The sequence below is a fragment of the Vigna umbellata genome, chromosome 1, assembly GCF_029865625.1.
Source record: "Vigna umbellata cultivar VRB3 chromosome 1, Vumbellata_1.0, whole genome shotgun sequence".
NCBI classification, from domain to species: domain Eukaryota; kingdom Viridiplantae; phylum Streptophyta; class Magnoliopsida; order Fabales; family Fabaceae; genus Vigna; species Vigna umbellata.
In genome coordinates this window covers 81,630,893-81,658,716 of record NC_142165.1, presented here as the reverse complement: position 1 = coordinate 81,658,716, position 27,824 = coordinate 81,630,893, and the positions used below count along the sequence as shown (strand labels likewise).

Sequence of the window (27,824 nt, the reverse complement as noted above, 5' to 3'; positions counted from 1 at the left end):
TACCAGGATGGGCAAGAAGGACCAATTGGCAAGATGGACAAAATTGGACGATTTGACAATATGGACTATGCTGGATGAGATGGACAAGTTAACTTGATAGTCGGGATGAATAAAGTTGACGAGACTACCAGAAAGGCGGGGCTATCTCTGATGGACCTGGTTGACAGGATGATCGGAATGGATGTGATAAACAAGATGACCAAGATGGACGCGATGAACAGGATGACTAAGATGGACCGGATGAATAGGATGACATGATGACCACAATGAACACGATGGACAAGATGGATGTTGGATAGGTTGACGTGATGGCCAGGGCCAAGATGGACGAATGATATAGTTAGACGGGTTAACTAGGCTGACGTGATGATTGGGATAGAAAGGCTGACATGGATGGACCGGGCTGACGAGTTGACCGAGATGGATGGACTGACAGGATAGTCGGGATGAATGTGAGGGAGCTTGTCGGGATGATCGAGATTGTCAAACTGATAAGATGGACGGGTTTGTCGAGATGTTCGAATGGACTGGGCTACATGATTATCAAGATGTATCGGACTAACGAGTTGGCCGGATTGATAGAATAATGAACGGGATGGTAGACCACGACTGAACGACCTTACAAATATTAAACTTATTTATACAAATATATTATGTTTTAAATTTATTATTATTAAAAGAATAGATTAAAAAGAAAAATAATTTATGTGCATACTCATTGGTCAAGATACTAGTACTCTTGAAAACGTTTCCCATCTTCTACCAACCTTGGGGAAAGGTTTATGTCCAACATGGCGTATTGATAAAAACCCACACCATAATTTCATGATTGCTGGACGAGTGATATCAAGTTCATTTAGATGAAGTACTATTTTTGATATTTTATCAGTTAATAAGAATATTTTTCTCTTAGAAGGATGGCACTGGTATCCTGTCTATATCTTCTTTTCCAATATATTTATAAGACCAACTTTTACAGTTGAATGAAGGAAGGAAGAAGAATTTTGCTTGTTTTTTTTTTTGTTATCATTCTTAGTTTGTTTGCCTTATGAAATTCAATATAGAATAACATTATAAATAAAAAACCAAAGAGATACGTATGTCATTTTCAGCATGCTTTCACCAAGGAAACTTTTCATCTCATATGCCATCTTCAGCATCAATAAATATACAAACAACGAAGGAAAGGAGCAGTTTGTTTAGGGTAAATAACTCGAAAGAAATTAGAAATGAGATCTGTAAACAGTTTTTTTTTATACACTATTTTATTCCTTATTATTAATCAATTACATTCATTTACTATATTTCAAATATACTAGAATTGATAATTATTGTATTAGTTTTCTGATATAGATTGTTGTTGCAGCATGATCTGATGATCAGTCTCTTTCTCTTAGCTCTTTCAACCTTCAGTTCATGGCTTGTGGTCTCTTTCACTTTTGGAAGCCAAAATGCATATCAGTAAGGTATGACAAACCTTGTATCCTGTGTCACTCACCGATTAGTCAAATTACAAATATTGGAAAAAGAACATGAAATTAATTCCCCCACATAAAAGCTCTATCAAAAGACAATTTGAGGTGAAATTATTTTGACATCACACTTACCCCTGGAAAAACTGTTCCTAAGAAGTGATATTTGCTTTCGGTTGTAGATAAGATTATCGTCTGTGAATACAGATCAATTTTTGCACACTGCATAAACATGTAATGTTCAAATGTCATGATAAAATGCATTTACATATATATGCAGCCAAATATATCCATTCATCTAGGACTGACAAAAAAAACAAATTTTCTTATGAAAAGTCACATGAAAGAAATGATTCCTATACCAATTTTTCACTCTTCATATGTTCGTACAGGTCAAGATTGTTGAATTTAGTTATGTGAAAGAGCACATAATCAATAGGTCCACCACATGCCCTAAGTTTAAACGTAATTAAAATACCTGTAAGATTTCTCAGAAATAGCAACGTTAATTAAAATAAAGCAATAACATTATATGCCATAAAATTACTTCATTGTATAGTTGACCATCCTTGTGGGTAAGAAGTGCACGATCTGAAGCCTACTCGACCAATCATCAGCAAGCCTGAAAAATGAAAGCAAAAATTCTTCGAATAAATTGTCGATTTAAACAATTATATATACCCTTTTGATTTTTATTATAAATTAAATATCACCCAAGCAAGTTATCCAATCTAAATAATAAGGGTTTTCCCTTACGTTTGAGAATTTTTTTTTTTTTTGAAAAAGACAAGACAATTAAGAAACTATAGGAATGGAAGATGAGTTCACTTACGTGACAGGAGATGTTGGTTTCCTCACTGCCTGTTTCACATACAAAAAACGAGATAATTTCTCATAATTGTTACAATGTTGCTCAACTAAAACATGAACAGAGTCCACTTCTGATATATTATTTCATCAAAAATTTAGACATTTATAAGCCTATAAAATTATTTCTTTTACCTTTGCAGCATTAAGGCATTCGCGATACGAGTAAACTTTTCCAATCAAACATCCCTACATGCACAAGAAAATATATTTAATGTAAGAACATCTATATATAAGCTATAACATTACATACCAAATTTAATATTAAAGTATTGCCTTTTTCGAACCACATATATATGTTCTGTCTTATACCTAATCAGATATTTGCTGGTGATAATTACTGCACATACTATATAAGGTTAACACAATAAAATTCAAAATTAATACATCTGCAACTTAAAGCACATCACGAACATGCTTCTTCACATCTAAACTGTCAATAAATTTAATATGCAAAATTTATGAAAACATCACCCACTACATTAATCAAATATTTATTACGAAATATATTTTTTCTCGGAAACGGTAAATATAAATATATATATATATATATATATATATATATATATATATATATATATTTGCTTTCAAAAATATATAATTGATTTTCACTTATGTCTCTCTCCTAACTGATGACTCTAACATTGCACATCGAACAAGGCTATATATGTAAATATGTATTACAAAAAATGATAAACTCTAAAGAGTCAAAATAAATCAAGAAATATACATTGAAAAGAAAACACTAGAATATATTAACATGATGTAACAATGTTTAAATTGTCTGTATAGATATTGTTACGTAGACAAACGTAAAGGAATAGATGGATTATGGTTTATCTCAAACTTTTGTTTTCTTACATGAGTTCATTCAAATAGGGTTTCAATCAAAGAAGATGTGGGAAGGCATTTTGTATGTGGTAAGAAACAAATTGACATATTTATATCAGTGCGTATATAAAGAAGAAGTATATATCCAATTAAGTTTTGAAATTATGATAGCATATATTATATTGATGATTTTATGAGAGAAAATGAGCCAAGTTAGATGACCTTCCATGCAGAAACCATGGTATCAAAATCGCTGAGAGATGGTGGGCGAGGGCAGAAAATTCCATGGTTGTTAAATCGATGAACCATTGCAGAAGCAGCTGGTGCATTCATCCCATTCGTTTGTAACGGAAGGGACCTTGGATGTTGTTGGTGAATATTGCTGCTGCTACCACCATAAGGAAGCACAGGGAATCTTGGTGATGGAAATCGAGTGATTGAGCTTCCTGTTACATTAGGGAACATGGGATTACGAAATGAAGCATTAAATCCTGGAGGATCCATTGTTCCGAGTCTTGCACTTGGATGATTCCATGAATCTGATTTCGCAACCCAGAAGTTTGGATTGTTTTGAGGCAATAACAGAGTTGAATTTGAACAGTTTCTGGAGTTGAGAATAGGGTTGGCTACACCCATGTTGCCTCCCAGTTCCTGTGCTAGCACTTTTGAAGGTCCTTCTCCTGTGGGAGTGGATGTATCAGATACAACTACTATCCCTGGTGAAATTGAAATGTTAGCTCTCTCAGATGAATTTGGGGTCAATTGAATCATTGAAGATGTGGCTTTTGAAACATTATGTGCTGGAGTATCTATAGCCACTTCTCTTGATTCTCCTTCTTCCACTTCTTTCAGGGCTTCCGAAGAAAAATAGTCTAAAAGAATCGGCTCATCTATTTGAAAAAGGGTTTCGAAAGTCTCGTCTGTTAGTGGCAAAATATCATTATCATTGCATAGATCTGCCAGAAAATCATCGTACATCTCATCCCATGTTGTTTGCTCCTCGATAACCTGGGATAGGGTTCCTACAGACTCCTGAAAGAATTACTCCAATTAGTTTACCAAATAAACCTAATTTTTTTTCAAAGTATAATAATACGTACATTTTGAACACCCTCCAAGGCTTGCTCTCTGATGGCCATGCTGAGGATTGGTCTTCTGAAAGGGGGAAACAGAAATCTATAACAAAATTCATGAACTTCACACCGATAAATCGTAAATAGATAAAAATACATTTGAAATGCAAGCTTTTAATGAGTTTTGACAGAAGAATGTTTATGCTACTACATTTATAAAGACATCTATCTTTACTGCAAAAGATACATACTAAAGAAAAGGGCAACGAAAGTTATATTATTAGCTAGAGAAAAATGATGATAACAAAATGATTGATGAAGAACACACATTGAAAGGGAGAACCTTCAGGAAACTGTAGTGAAAACTATGGGAAATGTAACATTTTGCACTCCTTTTATAGTGTGAATCCTCTGTTTCTTTTTTGTGACAATGTAAACTTAGCAATTCTATTTTATGCATTGGAGATACACGAGAAGGGTGCATTTCGCTTTCCCCTTATTCTTCGGGATATTTTTCAAGAGTGACATCAAAGACTTAATTGTTCATTTTAAAAAGTTACTTACTTTAACGCTCAGCAACTGGAACTTAACTGGAACTTTCTTCACGTTTTTTTCTTTCATTTTCTCTCTCCGTATTGAATACAAGATAAATAGTTAGAAAATCAAGAGCAGAACAAAAGGACGAATAAATTAAAAATGAAAACACTAAGGTATAGATGGAATATTATAAAATATTATCGGTACTATTTGCGTGTTTACTCGATGATATTTATGCATTTATACGATTAAATTAGACTTAAAATCTATAACAACAATAAAATATTTTGATGACGTGATAAAAAGTATTATTTTACGTATTTTTATACATTCATTTGATACAAAATAAGTAGATAAAAAAATATTTTTTAATTAAAAAATAACAACGTCAATACACACTCACGCTCAATGTGATGTTCTATTTAAAACCAAAGTGAGATACGAGGTTGAAAGTTCAAACCGGTAGAAAAACACAAACGCGTGACGTTGGAAACGTAAAGAGTCCTAATAAAGTCAAATTGATTTTCCCTAATTTTTATTTCGTATTTTCTTAAATCGTGATCTTATATTTAAAAAGTTTGAAACGTATGTTTGGTATATGATTTAATTAAAGTTGAAACATACTGAAATGTATGTTTGTTTAATAAATTATTTTTTTCTCAAATTATTTGCTTACGTTCTGCGGAAGTTAGAGCTGCGATTTTTTCTCTATTAGTGGACAAAGCTCTAGTAGCAACGGAGGTTCAATCATACAAGTAATTGTAATCAATGAATAGTTTAAATTGTTCTCCATTTCTAATCATACTTTCAAAATATATATAATTTATTGAAGTCTTTAAAAAGTTTTCGATAATAAGTCATGATTTGTATAATTATTATCTATAATCCAATTTTGTTTTGTAAATTTATTATCATTGGTCATAACAAATTTTCTTTATAAAATTCTAACACTGCATTTCAATTATAGTTTGAGCATTAACATGAAAAGATTAGGAAGTGGTGTACTGTATGTGACTGAAGACCCTTTGATTCTACTACTACAACCTTTTAATTGAGTTACTTAAGACAATAACATAATATAAGTTACCGAGTACTTGGTGTTGGATAGTCTATAAACAATAAGACGATTATTGGATACTTTATACATGGATCACCTAGCCGGATATTACCAGATATTGGGTACTATGTTTCCAACACCAAAAACTCCATCCACTTCGATAACAACATTGCTCAAGGCATTGCCTACCAGCATCTTTGTGCCTGTTGGGAATATTTCAATGTTAGATAACTTAGTAAAAAACGAGTCTAGTTTCTCATAGGTAAATTGGTCATTTGACTAGAATCTTTGACTAAGTACTAATTTGAACATCGAATGATCTTTTGCAACAATCTCATCATTCGATGGTGGATGAAGGAAGCTTAGAGGATGAGTACCGGGAAGCAGAGAGTTCATGGAATAGAAGGCAACTTTGCAGGGTACGTTTGGTTGTGGAAGAACTAGAGCATTCTTCATTATAAAGTAAAACACCTTCAACTACATGATCTTCTCTCATTAATTAATCTGTGTGGCTCTTGTGCTTGCAAGACATGTATCACTTTTATCAAAGCGATGTTTCATATCTCTTTGACATTGTCACTAGAATTTTCTCAATAAGTCTGGAATCTAGACACTTCTTTCTCCAAACAATTCATCTTGTTATTCCAATAATTTATTTGAGTATTCCTTAATTGTCTCAAACTCTTTCATTCTTTACCTTTCAAATTTCCTTAAGTTTAAAACCTTCATGCCTAGAGTCTTCTCGCATTTCCTTCATGTTCTTCTTTCAAATATTCTCAAATTTCGTTAGGTGACTTTAGAGATCATTTCTTAAATACTTGAAAGCATGACTTTACCTTTACCTTTCTCATTTTTTTTTTGTGCCTTTTGATTTGAGCTAGTGTTCTCCCATGATTTATATTCATAAATCTAGTTTCTTTTGATAAGTTTTCATTCTTACTGTTCATAAATCATAGCTTTTATCATCAAACAAAGAGTGAAAGTGACTTGTGATAAATTTTCTTCCATTATAGGTAGTAAGAAGAATAGCTATGATACTACTGCTTAAAACTTTTAAAAGTTATTAAAGTATGAGAGATATGAGATGTATGATAGATATAAGATATATGTTGTATGAAAGAACTTCTTATTTTATTTTATTTATGTAATTTATTTACAAAGAACAAAATGAAAGATAGTAACTATCTTGATTTTCTAAATATAAAATAATAACTAATTTTAAAACTGGATATTTTTAAAACTAAAATATTTCCTAAAAATTAATTTAAATAAAAAAGGTATTAAGCCAACAGAGTTTGTATTAGGTTGTAATAATCCAAAGAACCTATGTTATATAATGTCGAAACAAATATTCATAAACAACAAAGTTTCTTAGCGCCACAAGCCTCCCAGGTAATAGAAATTAGTTCTGCAAAGTTGGTACTTCTATCTCTTCTTCAGACCCAAATGCACCCTTCAGAGATGTTCAACAATTATCGTATCCTGTGACAGACAAAAACGCAAACGTTTGATCAAAAGACAACTTGAAACTAATGAATAATGAATCATGAATAATGTTATGATGATGATGATGAACAAGTATTCACATCACACTCACCCCTTTGAAAACTGATCCTAAGTAGCAGTGCTTGCTTTCAGTTGTGAATAATATTAAAGTATGAGAAGGGAGAACAATTTTTGCATACTGCACAGAAGTAACGTTAAAATCATTCTTAAATGAAGCTAAGTTAATGGCAGAAAGTAAAAGATTTTCTCATATTATGAAATTTTCGGATATATAAATGACTCGCCTTTTTTTCAGTCATGAGACGACCGTATAGATCAAGATTGCCGAATTCAGTAACTTCAAAGAGAATGTAATCAATGGGTCCACCATAAAGCCTAAGTTTAAATGTTATTAAAAAATGTCATTATAAGATTTCCATAAAAGAGATAACGTTAATAATGTGAAAAGGAAAGACAGGAATAACATCGTGCCATAAAATTACCTCATCGTATTGATGACAGCTTTTCTGGGTACGTACACGGCCACCTTCATCGTACTCGGCCACTCTGTCAGCCTTCATTTTACCAATTATGAGTTTAAACAATTATGTGAAAACAAATAAATACCTCTTACGGATTTATAGAATAATAATATAAAATTAATTGAGATGTTTTAAATAACTTTTTGTTTAGATATGTAATAAATATTTTCTATTTGCATGTCTTCCCTTATTGGAAAATGCTCAGTTTGTAATTAATTAACACCACCACTGACAGATAAGAACAATTAGGTTTAGACAAAAGAGAATTAACTTACGAGATTGGTGATATTGATTTCTTCCAAGCCTGTTCGAGACGTAAGGAAAAGAGGAAAAAAGTTCAGTTACTTTGTATTCAATTCTCGTAATTACTACGTACCAGTTGGCTAAATAAATAAATAAGAATTATAAGCCCCATCTGGTATATCTCTTATTACAAATTAAACATTCTAACAAAGAAAGATTTATTGTGCAATAAATAAAGTATATCGTCCTACCTTTGCTTTATTAAAGAATGGGCGATACGGATAAGTTTCTTCAACCAGACATCCCTAGACACAACAACAAAGCATATAAACACATATTATCAAATTTAATTAGTTGAATATATAACCTGGTTTTCTATTCTCTACGTAATCTAAAAATTTAATAGTCATAAATTGAAAATATAGGACCAAATTCTACAAAATCTAAAATATTCCTGCAGCATACACAAAAATCTGATACTGTATAAGTATTAGCACAAGAAGTTTTATTAAAACAATTATGATAGGAAAGAACCACAATCTAAATCTCTTGAGATATTATATTTATATTTTAGTAAACTATATATGTAGGTTAATGCTATGTATATGCAATGCTATAGTTATGAAATTCGCAGAAAGTAGGTTGATTGAAACAAGGTTAAGTGAAAGGTACTTGTACTTTAAGAAGGTATAGGGGATATTCTAACAACCTAAGATGAATAGCTATCAAAATAAGATCTTAAGAGTGTCTCTTCAGATATCTTGTTTCCTCAAAAAATTTAAAGTCAGATCAAACAGGACTGCAATTAAGGAAACTAAGAGGCATTTTGAAACAAATAATAAATTGCATATAGAGGTTTTGAAATTATAATAGTACGTTACCTCCCATGCCAGCACGAAGTCATTAAAATTCCTTAGAAATGGTTGGCGAGAAAGAAGCTGAGTCTGATAATGAGGCCTTGCTCCGATTGCAGAAGGAGCAGAAGGTGCAGCTGGATTGTTCTCCAATCGATGCTCCCTTGAAAATTGTTGATGACTACCATAAGGACTAGCATCGGCATTTGCAGTAGCATTAACATTAGCATTAGCATTTGTAGTAACATTAACATAACTAACATTAACATCAGCAACATTAGTGTTAGCAGCATCAAGACTTGCACTGGCACAAGCAGTGGGAAGCTTGGTGATTGAAATTGATGGAGTGAGTTTCCATCAACATTATTGGCACCAGCACTACTACCAACACTATGACTATAGCATAATAAGGATGGACTAACCTTGGTGATTGAAATTGAGTGAGTGAGTTTCCATCAAGATTATTGGCAGCAACACCACTACCAACACTGGGACCAGCATAAGGATGAACCAAGCTTGGTGATTGAAGTTGAGTTTCATAGTTTCCAACAAGACCACTTGCACTTGCACCAGCACAGCCATAAGGCTGCACTGGGAAGCTTGGTGATTCAAACTGAGTGAATGAGTACCTTGTTGTTTTAGGGAAGATAGAATCAGCAAATGAAGTAGCAGTTTCTGGAGCATAGAAAGCATTGGATCCGGCGGGCCAAAATTTTGGATTGTTTTGAGGCAATGAGAAAGTAGAATTGGATGCATTAGGAACTATGATCCCTGTTGGAACTGAAATGTTGATTCTCTCAGATGAATTTGGGTTGAGTTGAATAGTTGACCTTGTGTTTGTGATTACAGTTTGTGGTGCAACATAATGTGATGATGATGATCCTCCCAAGTGTGGCTCAGAAGGCAGTGTTTTGCCTTGTCCAAGAATCTCTTCTAAAGAAACAGGCTGATCTAGTTGAAAAAGGTATGACAAAGAGTCTTCGTCTCCTGATGTTGTTGCCAATGTCTTTGATTTTTTCCTTGCCTGTTCTTGTTGAGAATTTTCATTGTCATCAGTTAGAAATGCTATTATATCTTCATAGTCATTTTTGGGTAAGAAGCTGCTGCTGGGCGAAAGACCATTCGTCTCATTTGCCGCTGGCATAACCTGCGGAACTGTGCACGCAGACTCCTGAAAAACAAAGTGTTTCATGTTCACACAAACTATGTTAAAAACAAAAATAAATAAATTCATACTTCAAAATATTATCAGAGTTATTTCTTTTCATATACAAAATTATAAATGCATCTTTTAAACTTACCATTTTTATTATTTTAAATATTAAAAAGAAATATATATTTTAAAACATTGTTTTTTACTATAAGACGCGTTTTTTAAAGGTCTTGTGAGAAGAAATAGTCTTTTAGAGCATAATTAATCAATATCCCGTAATTTATTCATTATCTATCCATTTTTTTTACAATTTTTTATCTTAATCTATTTTTATTCTTTTAATTTGACACAGTTATTTTTTAATCTAAAAAAAATTTCACAAATTAGTTCTCAAAATAACACAATTATCTTTTAACTCCTTAAAAATTAAGCAATGCTCCATCAAACTATAATCTCATTTCTTAGAAGAAATCAAAGTATTCATAACTAGTGAGAAAACACAACCTAACCAATGGAGAATATGTTTTTTAGCAAATCAATAAACTAAGAAAATTATTATTTTTATATATTAAAATATTTTATTATAATTAATAATTAAAACTTAATTTATAAGTATTAACATCTTAAATTAAAAATACTATCATATATTTAGATCAATATAAAAAAAATAAGTATATAATAATTATAAACAAAGTGAAACGTTCATGACTCGTTTTTACCAATTTCATCTATTGAATCTAATCTGCTTTATCATTCTTACACACGCAGAGTAATTTTCTTTATAAATCGAAAAATAATTATATATTTTTCTATAAGAACTAATTTCTACCGATTTTATTTGAAAGTCTTAAAAAAAAAAGCAATGTTTTTGTGAAATTAAGGAGTTAAAATAAATTGAAGTCTTTCTTTTAAAAATTCATGCCTCTTTATAAAAACTTTTATTCTATCAAATAAAGCCCAGAAAATAAAAAACACGAAAGAAATATCTGTAAATGACTAACATTTTTGAAACCCTCAAGCCTTTTCTGTCTGATGTCCATGCTCTAGCTGAGAATAGGTCTCCTGAAAAATATAAAACAAAAGATAAAAAATGGTGGATTTTTTCTTAAAAATTGGACTGAATTTAAATGAAAAATTTTCAGGCTTCAGCAACAAGATCTGAGATTGTTACCTGGTATATATAGTCACTAATGAGTGTAATGAAAAAATAAATAAAAATAATAAAAAAAACAGTTTTTTATAATTTAAGCTATATTGATATAAAGTATAGTGCAAGAGAAAGAAGGTAAATTATAGGGTTAAGGATTTTATAAGATTAAAGGAGAAGAAACATAGCAGAATGGATGAAAGAAAGTGAGAAAACAGGAATAAATTTTAAGAGAACTGTGGGTGTGGTATATGTGTTACTTTCATTATCAATATTTTATAAGGTATAATAAATACTTTGACCATATAGGAGAAAGATAATCCGGAGAAAAGTGGAAAAGTTAAGCCGAATTCATGATAACAAAAATAACTGACATAAACTATATTGCGTGTATGACTTTATTTCACTCACATTTATGGATCCTTTACTTTCAGAAAACGTTTTCTTTTATTATAAAATATTTCAATATTTTTAATTTCTTAAATTTGGAAATGATAAATTTACTCTGTTATTTAAAAAAAAGTTTGGATGTTCAAATGTATTTCACCTAAAAGTTATGAAAACAAATACTTTGCGTAAAGACTACAAAAATATTGATTTAATTATAATGTTTGTTTCTATGCTTAATAAAACGAGTAATTTAGTTATTTATCTTTTTCGTAATTTTACTCTTTTTTTTTAATTATCTACAATTTTGATCTTTTATTTTATAATATGTTGCTTCATTCAATTTTTATTTTAAAATATGTCGTCATTAAATTGAATTAAAATAACCAATGCCATGTATTGTTATATTTTGAAATATGGATATAACATATTTTATAATTATGTTATAATATAATTATCTTAGATTTTTCTTCCAAATATGCCCCTATGCAAATGTGGATTTTAACTTCTGTTTGGTGTGGCTGAAATAGATCAGTGTGCTAACATCAATCCTGAATGGTTATCAGGTAGAAAGTTTATATCTATATGCGTACCCATGATATATGTGACTTTATAAAAGGGAACATTGTACATATTTTTTTATATGAATTGAAGTAATCCAAGTGTTTCATTATATAAATATAAACAACTACAAATTTGTTATTAAAAAAATCTTTATTAATATATTAACTGAGTGTTACAATTTTAAAACTACTACAATTTCTAAAAATCATTTTATAAGTCTTTACACTTATATATTACTTAAGAAAAAGTATTATGTATAATAATATATAAATAAGCTTTTTATTTGTGTGTGTATATATATATATATATATATATATATATATATATATATATATATATATATATATATATATATATATATATATATATATATATATATATATATATATATATATATATATATATATGGGGTTTGCTAACGCGCGTACGCCTGTTTTTCAGTTGGTACATTTTAGCAATGTGTACCGTGTTTTAGTAGACAAAAATATCCTTATATATCATGGATTCTAAGTTTTAAGATTAAGGGTATTTTAATAATTTTCTTTCTCAAAACTTAAAAAAAAAAAAGAAACCCCCAAACCCTTGCTCACCTCTCTCATTCCTCTCAATTCTTTCTCTTTCATCTCTCTCACTCCAACTTTTTCTCTGTCATCCCTACTGTAGTCCCAATTGAAAAAAATCAGAAACACCCTACTGTCTCTGTCATCCCTACTGGAGTCTCAATTGAAAAAATCAGAAACACCCTACTGTAGCCCCAATTGAAAAAATCAGAAACACTTGTCGTTAAACAATCTTACAAAAGAATGATTTTATAATGAGTTTTGATCTTATAATTTTTGTCTCATCTAATTTTATCCAATTTTCACAAGCATAAAGGAATTGGTAATTGACCTGGAAAAAATCAGAAATACTTGTAAACAATTTCTTACAAAAAATGATTTTATAATGAGTTTTTATTTTATAATTTTTGTCTTATCTAATTTTATGTAATTTTCACAAGCATAATGACATAAGAGGAATTGGTAATTGGCCTGGAAAAAATCAGAAACGCTCGTTGTTAAACAATTTCTTTATAAAAATGACTTTATAATGAGTTTTCATTTTATAATTTTTGTCGTATATAATTTTATCTAATTTTCACAAGCATAATGACATCCGAAAGCATTGGTAATTGGTCTGGAGTGTTTTTTTTGGAGATGATGATTCAACATACGCAGATGATGAAATTAGAGAAATTAGTGAAGATGGTGAAATTGAAGAGATCTTGAATGAACCTTTGCCTGAAGGTGAATATGTCAATGACTCAACTCTTTACAAAGGCAAATTGTTTAAAGGCAAGTGTTTCTGATATTTTCAATTGGGGCTACAGTAGGGATGACAGAGAAAAGGTTGGAGTGAGAGAGATGAAAGAGAAAGGGTTGAGAGGAATGAGAGAGGTGAGCAAGGGTTTGGGGGTTTCTTTTTTTTTTTTTTTTAAGTTTTGAGAATGAAAATTATTAAAATACCCTTAATCTTAAAACTTAGAATCCATGATATATAAGGGTATTTTTGTCTACTAAAATCCGGTACACATTGCTAAAATGTACCAACTGAAAAACAGGCGTACGCGCGTTAGCAAACCCCTATATATATATATATTATATTCTCATTCTCCTTTTAATCATAGTTTAAAATTGAAAAGGCATACATTTCAACATATAATACACTATTAATTAGTCACAATGTTAAAAACACAACGTAGTACAAATAATTTATTACTAATTAAGTAATTATTACATTTAATTTTATTTTCTTCAAAAATATAAAGACACAGAATGTATCTTTCTCGTTAGTTTAATTAATATTTTCACACAAGATAATTGTATAATTTATTTTTAAAAAAGTGGGAAAATAATAGTTTAAATCTACGTGTTAATTTATATTTTGTGGGACACGTTATGAGACACATGATATGTGTCCTTCAATAATAAAAATGTATATATAAGAGATGTTTTTCCAATGTCATTGTGTCATGTAATAAATTACGAAAACCCTAACAATATTTGAACTGAAAATTTAATAAAATGTTTATTAATTAAAAATTAAGACAGAAAAATTCTATTAGAATAATTTAATGACCAAAACTACAAATATTTGAAAATGAAAGAATTATACTAAGTGCAGAAAAAAAAATAGAGACTAAACTTGGAGATTTTGTAAAATATTGAATCAAAATTCCAATTAAGTTAAAAATATTTGAAATTTATTGTTTAATTATTAATTACATGTAAAAAAATAATGGAAATTAGATAGAGTAAGATTGTTGAGATGACAATGGAACAAGACAATGACAGGTTTGCTATCTCTACTCTTCTTAAAAAAGAAAATTATCATTGTTAAAAATAATGGGTATATATAAAATTTTGTTTCATCCCTAATATATATATATATATATATATATATATATATATATATATATATATATATATATATATATATATATATATATATATATATATATATATATATATATATATATATATATATATATATATATGGGGTTTGCTAACGCGCGTACGCCTGGTTTTCAGTTGGTACATTTTAGCAATGTGTACCGGATTTTAGTAGACAAAAATACCCTTATATATTATGATTATAAGTTTTAAGGTTAAGGGTATTTTAATAATTTTTATTCTCAAAACTTAAAAAAAAAAAAAAGAAACCCCCAAACCCTTACTCACCTCTCTCATTCCTCTCAATCCTTTCTCTTTCATCTCTCTCACTCCAACCTTTTCTCTGTCATCCCAATTGAAAAAATCAGAAACAGATATTCACCTTCAGGCAAAGGTTCATTCAAGATCTCTTCAATTTCACCATTTTCACTAACCTCTCTAATTTCATCATCTGCATATCTGCATAGGTTGAATCATCATCTCTAAAAAAACCCTTCAGGCCAATTACCAATTCTTTCGGATGTCATTATGCTTGTGAAAATTAGATAAAATTATATACGACAACAATTATAAAATGAAAACTCATTATAAAGTCATTTTTTTGTAAGAAATTGTTTAACAACGTGTTTCAGATTTTTTTCCAGGAGACAAAAATTATAAAATAAAAACTCATTATAAAATCATTTTTTTGTAAGAAATTGTTTAACCGCGAGTATTTCTGATTTTTTTCAGGTCAATTACCAATTCCTTTATGCTTGTGAAAATTGGATAAAATTAGATAAGACAAAAATTATAAGATGAAAACTCATTATAAAATCACTTTTTTGTAAGATTGTTTAACGACAAGTGTTTATGATATTAGGGCTACAGTAGGGATCACAGAGAAAAGACTGGAGTGAGAAAGAAGAAAGAGAAAGGGTTGAGAGGAATGAGAGAGGTGAATAAGGGTTTGGGGGTTTCTTTTTTTTTTTTGAGTTTTGAGAGTGAAAATTATTAAAATACCCTTAACCTTAACACTTAGTATCCATGATATATAAGGATATTTTTGTCTACTAAAACCCGGTACACATTGCTAAAATGTACCAACTGAAAAACAGGCGTACGCGCGTTAGCAAACCCCTATATATATATATATATATATATATATATATATATATATATATATATATATTTGTACCCTTGTCCGTATTCCTATCCATTTTTCTATTTTTTAATATTAATTAATTAATTTAAAAGGAAAAATACTATTGCAAAGTAAACATAATATTGAAATTGGAATTTGATTTGAAAGTGAAATTGATATAAGCAGGTTGGTTGAACTTTGACTTTAATTAGGAATTGAATTTGATTTGAAATTAAAATTGATTCACATGCGTTATAATTGGAATTGGAATTGAATTAATTACCAGTTTGATATTGAAATTGATTTAGAATTGAAATTGGATTTTAAGTTGAAACTTGTGATTTGTGTTTTCCATATTTATTTTCTGCAAGTGTCAGTACTCATACGATGACAAATATAAAAGTTAGTATGACAGTTTTATTCTTTTGAAAATTCTCCTCTCTATTTGAGTGTATTTCAAGGATAGTTTTGATTAGATTTTCTCACTTCTTTTAATATTAATGTTAAATGACAAAATATACATACATTTTACTACAGTCAATACATATCATATTCTTTTGCTTTAATTTTAAAAATATTATGTTTGTATGCAGTATCAATGTTTAATTTTTCTTAACTATTATCGATATATACTATACACTCACACTAAACTCATAAAAATAAACTAAATGTCTAGTTCTAATTATAATTGAACAATTTTATCTACTTTTTACCATCATATTTCTACATGAATTTTAAATAATTGTTTTGAACTAAATTTTTTATATATAACTCAGATGGTCATTTTTAAAATGTGGGTGTAAACACTATAAAATGAATTCTACATAAACAAATCATATTATTTTCATCCACTTAAGTATTAATACTATTTAATAAAATTTATCTTTTAAGTTCCTCTCCTTCCTTACTAATTCAATTTAATTATATTTTCTCCACACGAAAAAATTTTAAAGGTCAAAAGTATATATTATTTTCATCAATTTGTTAGCCTTATAGTAAACCTAGGTATATATGAATAATATATCCTCAATATTTAGATTATTTAAAGATAAAAAAATTAAGATAAACAATAACTCACTGAGTTTAAATGGAAAAAAAAATTGTTTTATGGGTAGTTAATTTGGTTAGGAGTACTATGAATTTTAGAGTCCAAGGGTCATGAGTTTATTTTATTGGTTAATAGGTAATAATTGTGTCTTAATAGAAAAGTTTAAGACTTGGAGATGAAAAGGCAAAATAAAGTTTATTTGTTAACAAAGTGGTATATTGAGTGTTTGAGTGAGAAAAAAAAAGTGAGAGATAATCTATCTTACAAACAGTAACCCAAGTTGACAAAAATGATTAATTATGATAATTGGAGTTTCAAGATAAAAGCTTTCCTTGACGTCCAAAAAAAATTCTGGAGTCATGGAAAATGGTCATGTAAAACCAAAAAACACTATAAATTGGTCAAATGCCCCAGATAAATGCATTCAAAGTAGTGTGCATGAAGGAGAAGGAAGCTTTGTACCTCCTGTACCAAGTCTTACTTTGAGAAAATTGCAAAATGTAAAATATGCAAAATTAGCAAAAGAAGTTTAGAACATTCTAGAGAAGGAGTATCAAGGGGATGCCCGAGTGAAGTAAGTGAGGCTACACACTTAGAGGAGAGCTGGAGAGGATGAGAATAAAGGAGACCGAGAGACTAGCCGAGTATATAAGTTGAAACCGTGGCGAACTAGCATAGTAGAAATGAAGAGATGTTACTTGCTAGCTACCAAAGTTGTTGAGAATGAGGTCATTGACCGATGACTTTGAGAACATGGTGTTCGTGATTAAGGAGTCAAAGGACTTGTCAACGCTTACGATTGAAGAGTTTGTTGGATCCCTAAAGGCACACGAGAAGAGAAAGAAGAAGAATTGAAAACTGCTTGAAAAGTTACTCCAAATGAAGGAAGAGGCTCGTAACACTCAAGGAAGAAGACAATACTGAGGAGGTAAAGGAAATGGTCCTGGTGATAGATGCTAAGGACAAGAAAAGAAAGAACAATTCAGTCAACAAAATTGACACGGAAGAGGATGAGGTCCATGGAGAGAAGGTTTGCCAACCAACTCAAATGTTGGTGCTTAGTGTGACAAATATGATCACTATGCAAAAGACTGTTACTCAAACTAGTGCTTTAGTTGTGGTATGGCAAGCATTTTACAAAAAAAGTTTGTCGATCTGAGAATGGAAAGGAAAAGATGATTAACCTTGTAGAAGAAGTTGAAGAAGTGATGTATTTGATGATGGGATGCATCTCGAGAGTCGAGCACAAGAAATTGGAGAACTTGACATAACAGTCAAGTAGTGCGATGAACTTGACAAAACAACTAAGTAATGTGGATAGGTCGACTAAACAACTAAGCCTGGAGAAGGGCAAGGAAAGCTCTGATTGTCTAGTAAAGGATATAGAAAGCTCGCATAATTCGGGTAGATGTCTTGATAGCTCGCATAGTTTGGGTAGGTGCCTTGATAGCTCACATAGCTCACATAGCATATATATATAGCTTCGTGGAACAAGTGCACATCTCAAAAGGAGCTAAATTTGTTGATGTGAAGTGGGTGTGGTATAATATCTCAAAAGGAGATCATTATTATATTGATATGAACTCAAGTAATAACAAGTCGAATACTAAGTACATATCTCAATTAAAAACAAAATTGTCACCAAGAATGTGAAGAACAAGTTAGCTAAAATGAAATTAAAGTACAAATCAACAAAAGAGAAGAACAAGTGGGTCAAAGAGAAGAGCATGTCAAGTACAAAAATATAGTGAAAAACCTAACTATTAATGAAAGAACCAAGAATGATGAATGATTTAAGTTTAATGGAGATTTGGTTAAGTAACCTTAAATGAGTTGTTCTATGGGTAGTTAATTTGCTTAGGAATAACAGAGTCATAAGTTTATTATATTGGTTAATAGATAATAATTACGTCTTGATAACAGAATTTAAGGTTTGAGATGAAAAAGAAAAATAGAGTTTATAATGTTTTGTTTACATGAAAAAACACAAAGAAGTATATAGGTAAGTTAATACGATTATTCATATTAAGGTTTATTTGCTAACACATTTCCCATCCGAAAATGTCATAATTTTAATTTTGTTTTGCACTGACATAAGATAATTCCATAAAATACCAGGCCAAATCGCTGCAATCGATGGTATACGACCAAACCGATAAAATAGAACTATAATTCAAGAAAACATAACCAAATTTAGATAAAAAATAATTCATAGTACCTAAGTTAGAAAATGTCTGAAACAAAACCTTATAAATCACAGTCATAATTAGAGTCACAAACAAGCCACCCAGAGTCACAGAAATTGGTTACGCAAAGTTGCTACTTCTTGAGAGCCAAAAGCATACTTCAGAGTGGTTCAACAAACACTGCATCCTGTGACATTAAATATCTACGTGTTGGATCAAAAGACAACTTGAAACTCACGAAAAGCAAATGATAATCTCAAGTAATAACATCACACTCACCCCTGGGAAAATCGACCCCGTGTAGCAGTGCTTGTTTTCAGTTGTAGACAATGTTAAAGTATGAGAAGGGAGAGCAATTTTTGCACACTGCACAGAGATGAAACGTTAAAATGAACCTTGAATGCAGTTGAATTTATCCTTCAGTCGGTGGCAAACATGAAAGATCATTTTATGTTAAAATCTAACATGAGGGAATCGATTCGAATGTATATGACTAACCAAATTGTTACTTGTGAGATGGTGGTACAGATCAAGGTTGTCGAATTGAGTTACTTCAAATAACACATCATCAAGGATTCCACCATAAGTCCTAAGTTTAAATGTTATAAAAAAGTGTATAAGATTTCTTTACAATAGATAATGCTAATAATTTTTCTAAAAAACATGACAACAATAACATCATGCCATTAATCACCTCATTGTATGCATGACAGCCTTTTTGGGTAAGTAGAGGGCGATCTCCAGCGTAGTCGACCACTGATATGTAATCCTGCAAATGTTTTAAATTTATTTATAATTTTTGTTTTTCCATTAGCATTGGCAAATGTGTGTTTTTCAATTATAACAAAGAACAGTTATGGTTATGAGAAGATCCCTTACGTGACAGGTGATGTTTTCTTCCTCCAGGCCTGTTTCACAGGGAAGAGAGGGAAAAACTTCAGTACTTTCTACTGAATATATTGCAGTTTCTTAAATAAATAAAATATAAAAATATAAGCTCCTTCTTATATATATATATATATATATATATATATATATATATATATTATCAAATTAGACATTCTAACAATTAAGAAAGACTTAGTCTTCAATAAATCAAACCTTTGCTTGATTAAAGAATGCGCAATATGGGTGAATACTTCCAACCAGAAATCCCTAGATACAAAAAATATAGATATATATAAACCAATAATATTAAATTTAACATTCAAGTACTTATTCTATCTGTGATATAAATTTCGAATATATAAAGGACAAACGCAACAAGTACAATTAATGTTAACAGTGTATTTTGAAATTTTGATAGCATATTATGTTGGACATTTATGAATGAATGAGAGAACTTAATTTACCTCCCATGCTGGCATGAAGTCTTGAAAATCGGGTAGAAATGGTTGGCGAGGCAAAAGCTGTGTCTGATTACACTGAGGCATGATTGGCACAGGAGAAGCCAAAGGGTTTGGTACCATTGCAGAAGGTACACCTAGTGGATCGATTCCTCTCATTTCGAACTGATTGCGTTTTGTAAATTGTTGACGACTACCATAAAGATTAGCACTACCATTTGCAGCAGAAGCAGAAGTAACAACAATAGCATCAGTACTTGCACTGCCACAAGCAACACCAGCAGTAAGACTACCATAACGATGCACAGGGAAACTTGGTGGTTGAAATTGAGAGAACGAGTTTCCATCAAGAGTACTGCCACCAGCACGATCACCAACAATTGAACTCCCAATAGGACCAACACTAGCACAATCATAAGGATTTACTGAGCTGTTCGGATATTGAAATTCAGTTAGTGAATTTCCAAAATCAGAACTGGAACTTTCAGCGCTAGCAGAACCATATTGAAGCATTGGGAAGCTTGATGATTCAAACTGAATGTTTGAGTTCTCTATTGTATCAAGAAAGGTGGAATCACCAAATGAAGCAGCAGTTTGAGGAGGAAACAGTGCATTTGATCCCGCAGGCCAAAATTTTGGGTTATTTTGAGGCAATGACAAACTAGAATTTAAACAGTTTAATTCTGAACCGAACATAGGGTTTACTACGCCCATGTTGCCTCCTAGTTCATGAGCTAGTCCATTTGAGGACCCTGAGGAAGTGCATGCAACTATCCCTGGTGAAATCGAAATGTTCATTCTCTCAGATGAATTTGAGGTCAGTTGAATAGTTGAGGCTGAGCCTCTTGTTACACTTTGTGGTACAATGTCCCTCAGAACCTGTGATGATTCTCCTCCCACTTGTGTCTTAGAAAACAGTGATTGCCCTTGTCCAAGAATCTCATCTAAGGAAACTGGCTGATCTAGTTGAAAAAGGTATGCCAAGGAGTCCTCTTCTTCAGAAGTTGGTACAGATGTCTTGGACTTTTTCCTTGGCTGGTCTTGTTGATAATCATTGTTGTCATCACTTAGCAGTGACATTATTTCTGCATAGGAATCCATAGGCACGAAACAGCCAGTGGAAGGAGCATGCATCTCACTTGTTACCTGTGGTGCAACCAGGGGTAGTTTGCTTGCAGACTCCTGAACAAGAAAGTGTTTCATGTTCAGACAAAGTAAATAATGAACGAACACAAAATAGATGGAAAACGACACAAGTTTAACTCCAAGACGGTTATTCTAGCAAGTAAGCTTTAAACAAATAAAAAATAAAGTTTATACTTACACGTCTAACATTTTGGAAACCCTGAATGCTTGGCTGTCCGATGTTCATGCTACTCGCCGAGTATCGGTCTCCTGAAAATATTAAACAGAAATAGAATATGAACAACAGAAGAATTTTCTTAAACAATTGGCGTAAATTTAGCAAGAATAGCTGAGATTTTCCAAGCAGTTACTAACTAATAAGGGAAACAGAAATCTAAACAACATCAGATGCAACTTTTGCTAGCTTATATCGGAAGAATGTTATCACAGTAGTTAGTTTTACCTATATTAAATTCTTAGTGTATTATTCTCCACTAATAAATATACGGCAAGAGATACACAAAAGTATAAAAATGCATGTGAAGGAAAATTTTGGTGTATAATTTTGGGTTTGGAATAGACTTTATGAGTGATTAATGTTTTAACTATTGGTGTCTTATGGTAATTAATGTATTAGTAATTGGAATATATAATGAGTAATTAATGTGTTAGCCGTTTTTTTGTTTGTTTTGAATACAACAATAAAAAATAGTCTATAAATTGTATTGTTGATTGTACCAATAATAATAACAACAACAACATAGGAATTAGTTTTTCTCAAATGAAATTTGTTGTCATCAATCAATGTTAGAAAGCTTGAATGTTTGAGAGTTCTTTGAGAAGATTAGTATTATGATCAACTTTACAAATAGTATATTTTTGTTCAGCTGATGAAAGTTATCAAGTATGATAATTGGAGTCTCTGAATGAAGACTCTTCTTAGATTCCTAAATAATTGGGAGGTGGTGGAAAATGGTCATGAAGAACCAATAAATACAACGAATTTTTTGAATTCCCACATGAATGTGTTGAAAGCATCATGCACAAAGGAAAAGGCAATCTTGTATGTATTATATTGAGTTACTCATGAGTTTGACTTTGGAAAGAATGAAAGTGCAAAATCTTCAAAAGAAGCGTGGGACATTCTAAAAAAGACGCATAAGGGGAACGACCGAGTGAAGCAAGTCTAACTTCAAACACTCAAGGGCTAACTAGAGTGTATGAAGATCAAAGAGACAGAAGGAGTTTAAGTACATTACTTCAGTAGAAATTGTGGTGAACCAGCTCAGCAAATATAGAGAGATGTTACTCGCTAGCCGAGTTGTGGACAAAATTTTAAGGTTGTTGACTGATTACTTTAAGAATGTGGTCTTCACAATTGAAGAGTCAAAAGGCCCGCTAACGCTCTCGGTTAAAGAGCTTGTTGGATCCTTTAATCAATTACTCCAAACGAAGATGTCAATTAAAGATGAGAAAACCCATAACACTTAATGTAGAGGACAAGACCAAAAAGGTAGAGGAAGTGGTTCTAATGGTAGAAGTCAAGAGGAGAAAGAAGATTCGACCAACAAAATTGGTGTGAAAGAAGACGAAGTTAATGGAGAGGAGGTCGGTCGAGCAACTCATATGTTGAGTGCTTTAAGAGTGGCAAATTTTGTCATTATACAAAGGTGTGTTACTTGGATAAGTGCTTTAATTATGGTAAAGACATTTTGCTAAAAATTTCGAATTTGAAAAATTGCCAATATTGGTAAGGTCTCACATAGAATGTTTAAGAGAAAGAAGCAGCTTTATTGATGGGAAGGTTGAAAATCAATCTAAGTTTAAGGACCATTCATACTGAGCTTGGAAGCCAAGGTACCGATCTTAAAATGGTAGTAGCTCATGCACCAAGCATATGAAATTGAACAATTTGGCAACATATCTGAGTTGTTTAGGTATCTTAGTAAGGTGCCTGGACAACTCGAAAAGCTCGATAAGGGGCATGGAGAATTCGATAGAGCTTATCAAGAGTTTGGTGGGGAGCCTGAGTAGCTTGATGAAGCAAGTGAACAACTCGAATAGTTGGGTTAGGTGCTTGGACAGCTTGCGTAGCTTAGTAGAGCATGCAAATAGCTTAGATAGGTCTATGTGGCATCGATAGCTTGAAAAAGTCAATGGAGCGAGTAGAGAGCCTAGATAACTTGGTGTGTTATCTTGACACGAATGCAAACAATCACATGTGTGAAGTCAAGCTTGCTATTTAAAGGTTAAAGCTTAAAAAGGTTATTTGCTACAAAAATTAAAAAGAAGGTTAGAGGCAATGCAATTCTACAAACAAGTTTAGAAGAAAATGGGTTTTTACATAAACAGTGCTTGGGACTTGAATAAGATGTTTCAAGATTGCAAAAATAGTTACAAGTCGAGAAGGCTCTTAGAACTGCACTTGAAATGCAAGATGAAAAGTGACGACTTAAAATGAATGAGGAGATCGATGTAATTGAGTGCAACAATACATGAGTGTGGTTTAATCTCTTAAAAGAAATTCAACCTATTGACAGAAACCTCAAAAGTAGCCAAAAAGAATAACAAGTCGACTAAAAAAAAGAATGAGTCCGCCACAGAAAAAAAAACAAGTTTGCCACAAGGATAGTAAAGAACCCGACTTTTAATGCAAGGAGCAGTGTAGGTTTCAAGTTCGTCCAAGAACAACAAGGTAAAGAAGGATTATTGCACTTGGAAAGCTGGAATGAAGGATAGAAGAATCATGATGAAGGATAGAAGCATTTAAATATATGAGAGAGTTTAATTGGGTTTGAAATAAATTTAAATGTATTATTAGCCATGGAAATTTTATAAGTAATTAATTTTTTATTTGTTTGTAGTCGTTTTTCTCTATTACTGCTGTCAAAAACCATGATTGACGTGGTAATAATTGTCGCGATATATTTTAGGATGTTTTTATATTTGATGGACTGTATTTATGCAACAGTTATGTGCTGCATTTATTAGGTTTATTTATGTATGATTGATCCCGTAATCATAGGGATTTGTTTCTTAGAATTAACAGTATGCATTTCCTAAAATATGCAGCTAACCCATGTATATTTATAGAGGTTAATAACCTCATAATGAGAATAAGAAAGAAATAATATTCCTTCTATATTTGAGATGGTATCAGAGCTCTCGATCCTTGGGAGTCTCGACCGTGCCACCAAACTGCAGCCGCAGCTTTCATTGTTGCGCGATCTGTAACCTAAAATCCCAGCCTTTATTGTTGCGCCCCAGAGCTAGCCTTCATTGCAGCGTAACTCCTTCCACCTTGATTCCTCCTTGTTATGACTGAAGTAGTGAATCTGGAAACTGGGGACAGTCCCCGAACCACTGGAGAAATGCAGAATATTCATTCCACTTATATTAAATGGGAAGAACTATCTCAAATGGTCTCAAATCATTAAGACCATCTTGAAAGGTAAAGGGAAGATCAGTCACCTGACTGGTAATACACCAGATGAGACTGATCCCAAATTCAAATCATGGGATGAAGAAGACTCCATGATCTTGGCATGGCTATGGAATTCAATGGTCCCAGAAATCAGTGATACCTGTATGTTTCTGAAATCAACAAAAGAAATTTGGGAGGCAGCTGAACAAACTTACTCTAAGGCCAAGGATGCTGCTCAAATTTATGATGTAAAAGTGAAGACTGTGGTTGCCAAACAGGGAAATAAATCAGTCACAAAATATGCCAATCAACTCAAGTCTCTATGGATGGAACTGGATCACTATCGAGTTATAAAAGCAAAATGCTCAGAAGACTCAGCAATTCTAAAGGAGTATATTGAACAAGATAGGGTCTATGATTTTTTGGTAGGCCTAAACCCTGAATATGACCAAGTTTGAATCCAAATCCTGGGAAAAGAAAAGGTTCCAGGGCTTAATGAAGTGGTGGCCATTATCCGGAATGAAGAAAGCAAGAGAGGGTTGATGTTGGAAACCTCAACCACCGAAAATTCTACATTGATAGCTGAAGGAGGAACAATCATGATTTCCAACCAGAAAAAAACTGGGTTCCCAATATGGAGAAAAAACATGAGGAGGTTTGGTGTACTCATTGTAATAAGCCTCGCCACACAAGGGAAAAGTGTTGGAAATTACACGGAAAACCCCCAAGCCGAGAATGGGGGCTGAAAGATGGAAAGATCTCAAGTCGAGAATGGGGGCCAAAAAACCCAAGCCGAGAGTGGGGGCAAAAAGGAGGCGTATACAAAAATGGAGGGCAAGGGAAAGCGTACATTGCTAATGGTCAAAGTGAAGAATCTGTATAGTTGAATCATGAAGAGATAGAACGGGTAAGAGCACTTCTTAGTAAATTGGAGAAGCCCACCAGTACAGGTACGTGTACATTGACATACTCTAGTAAGTTTCCATTTTTGTTTGGGCTCAATGTTTCAGATACACCATTTACACATTACTGGATATTAGACTCTGGAGCCACTGACCATATGACCCCCTTACCTAAATACTTTTCCACGTATTCCCCATGTCCTAGCAACAATAAAATTTCTACCGTAGATGGAACCCTTATAATTGCAGTCGGACAAGGAGAGGTCCAAATAAGCCCATCCATGACCTGAAAAAATGTCCTTCATGTCCCTAAACTATCCACCAACTTGATTTCCATACAAAAACTTATCAAAGATCTTTCATGTAATGTTGTCTTTTACAACAACGCTTGTATCTTGCAGGACAAGAACTCGGGGAGGACGATTGGACTATACTACATGGAGAACCCTAATATGCCTACCAAGAGTCTTATATCTACATCCATCATGACCAATAAAGAGAAAGCTCAACTTCATCATTACTAGCTAGGACATCCATCATTCCGTGTTATAAAAGTGTTGTTTCCTTCCCTGTTTAAAAATTTAAATGTGGAGAGTCTCCATTGTGAGGATTGTGAGTTTGCAAAACACAAGCTTGTACCTTTTCCCATTAGCAATAAGATGAGTTCTCTCCCGTTTTCTCTTGTTCACATTGATGTATGGGGTCCTACCTATGTTCCTAATATCTCAGGTGCTAAATGGTTTTTAACATTCATTGATGATTGTACCCGGGTGACTTGGGTGTTTTTATTGAAACAAAAATCTGAAGTTAGCTCTATGTTTATCCAATTGGTCTCAATGATTAAAAATCAATTTGGGGTCAGTATTAAAAGAATTAGGTCTGACAATGCCAAGGACTACTTTAACCTTGTACTAAACAATTTTTGCCAAAGGGAAGGGATAATCCATGAGTCCTCATGTGTAAACACACCTCAACAGAATGGGATTGCAGAAAGGAAAAATGGGCACCTATTAGATCAAACTAGAGCTCTACTTTTTCAAAACCATGTTCCTAAGAGATTTTGAGGGGAAGCCCTTCTTACTGCCACCTATCTAATTAATAGGTTACCCACTAAGGTTTTAAACTCTAAAAGTCCCATGGAAGTTCTATCCTCGTTCTACCCACACTTAGATCCTACAAATAACCTCCAACCTAGAATATTTGGGTGTGTATCCTTTGTGCATATTCATAGTAATGAAAGGGGAAAGTTGGATCCTAGGGCTGTCAAGTGTGTCTTCTTAGGGTACTCTACCACACAAAAAGGGTACAAATGTTTTCAACCCCTCTCAAAAAGATTCTATGTGTCAAGAGATGTCACCTTCAACGAACAAGAAAGTTACTTTAAACAGCCTCATCTTCAGGGGAAGAATGTAAGACAAGAAGATGAGACTCTCATGTCCCCGAATATGACGTTTGGACCTGAAATTGGCCCAGAAATTGACCCTGAAACTGAGGGAAGCATTGAACATGTTGCACCTGAACCAGTGAGACCTCTTGCAACTACTCCTGCACCTGAACCAACAAAACAGCCTGCACCTGCACCTGATGGAGGCAGAAAGTTTGGGAAAAATCTGGTATATTCAAGGAGAGAAAAGGTCATTCCAAGATCCGGCAATGTCCAAGAATCCAACCCACCGTCACTGCATGAGGTAACACCTTCAAATCCTATAAATTTAAGTGATTCTAATGAGCTTTTGTCAGAAAATCTAGAAGCACAGGTGGACCAAACTCTGGACCTGCCCATTGCCCTTAGAAAGGGAACTAGAACATGCACCCAACAACCACTTTACCCACTGTCAAATTTTTATCCTTTGAAAAATTCTCTCCTACCCATAAAACTTTTCTCACTAACCTCAACTCCACACACACACTTTCCTTTGTATCTGAAGCATTGTCTGACAGGAAATGGTAACATGCCATGGATGTGAAAATGGATGCGTTAAACAAAAATAGAACTTGGGAACTTGTCACTCTACCTCCTGGAAAA

The 27,824-nt window shown here is 32.3% G+C and overlaps 3 protein-coding genes and 1 pseudogene across 3 annotated transcripts; 1 reads left to right on the top strand and 3 right to left on the bottom strand.

Moving 5' to 3' along the window:
* Positions 1-1,280: 1,280 nt before the first annotated feature.
* Positions 1,281-4,196, bottom strand: LOC148206589 (uncharacterized). The gene is made up of 7 exons (XM_088113878.1): positions 3,393-4,196; positions 2,475-2,528; positions 2,305-2,333; positions 2,020-2,094; positions 1,835-1,925; positions 1,608-1,694; positions 1,281-1,485 (listed from the first exon to the last, which is right to left on the bottom strand). Exons 1-7 carry the CDS (start codon positions 4,146-4,148, stop codon positions 1,459-1,461), a joined length of 1,119 nt encoding a protein of 372 aa, XP_087970004.1. The 5' UTR covers positions 4,149-4,196; the 3' UTR covers positions 1,281-1,458.
* Positions 4,197-7,151: 2,955 nt separating this feature from the next.
* On the bottom strand, positions 7,152-8,408 carry LOC148206588 (uncharacterized). The gene is made up of 6 exons (XM_088113882.1): positions 8,359-8,408; positions 8,140-8,168; positions 7,826-7,897; positions 7,628-7,718; positions 7,435-7,521; positions 7,152-7,319 (listed from the first exon to the last, which is right to left on the bottom strand). Exons 3-6 carry the CDS (start codon positions 7,873-7,875, stop codon positions 7,293-7,295), a joined length of 255 nt encoding a protein of 84 aa, XP_087970008.1. The 5' UTR covers positions 7,876-7,897; positions 8,140-8,168; positions 8,359-8,408; the 3' UTR covers positions 7,152-7,292.
* Positions 8,409-19,161: 10,753 nt separating this feature from the next.
* LOC148206587 (uncharacterized) lies at positions 19,162-21,719 on the bottom strand. The gene is made up of 8 exons (XM_088113871.1): positions 21,672-21,719; positions 20,354-21,529; positions 20,103-20,156; positions 19,881-19,909; positions 19,696-19,770; positions 19,500-19,590; positions 19,281-19,367; positions 19,162-19,188 (listed from the first exon to the last, which is right to left on the bottom strand). The coding sequence occupies exons 1-8, from the start codon at positions 21,717-21,719 to the stop codon at positions 19,162-19,164; spliced, it is 1,587 nt and encodes a 528-aa protein (XP_087969997.1).
* A 3,070-nt stretch (positions 21,720-24,789) lies between these two features.
* LOC148206586 (uncharacterized) lies at positions 24,790-26,249 on the top strand (annotated as a pseudogene).
* Positions 26,250-27,824: the final 1,575 nt, after the last annotated feature.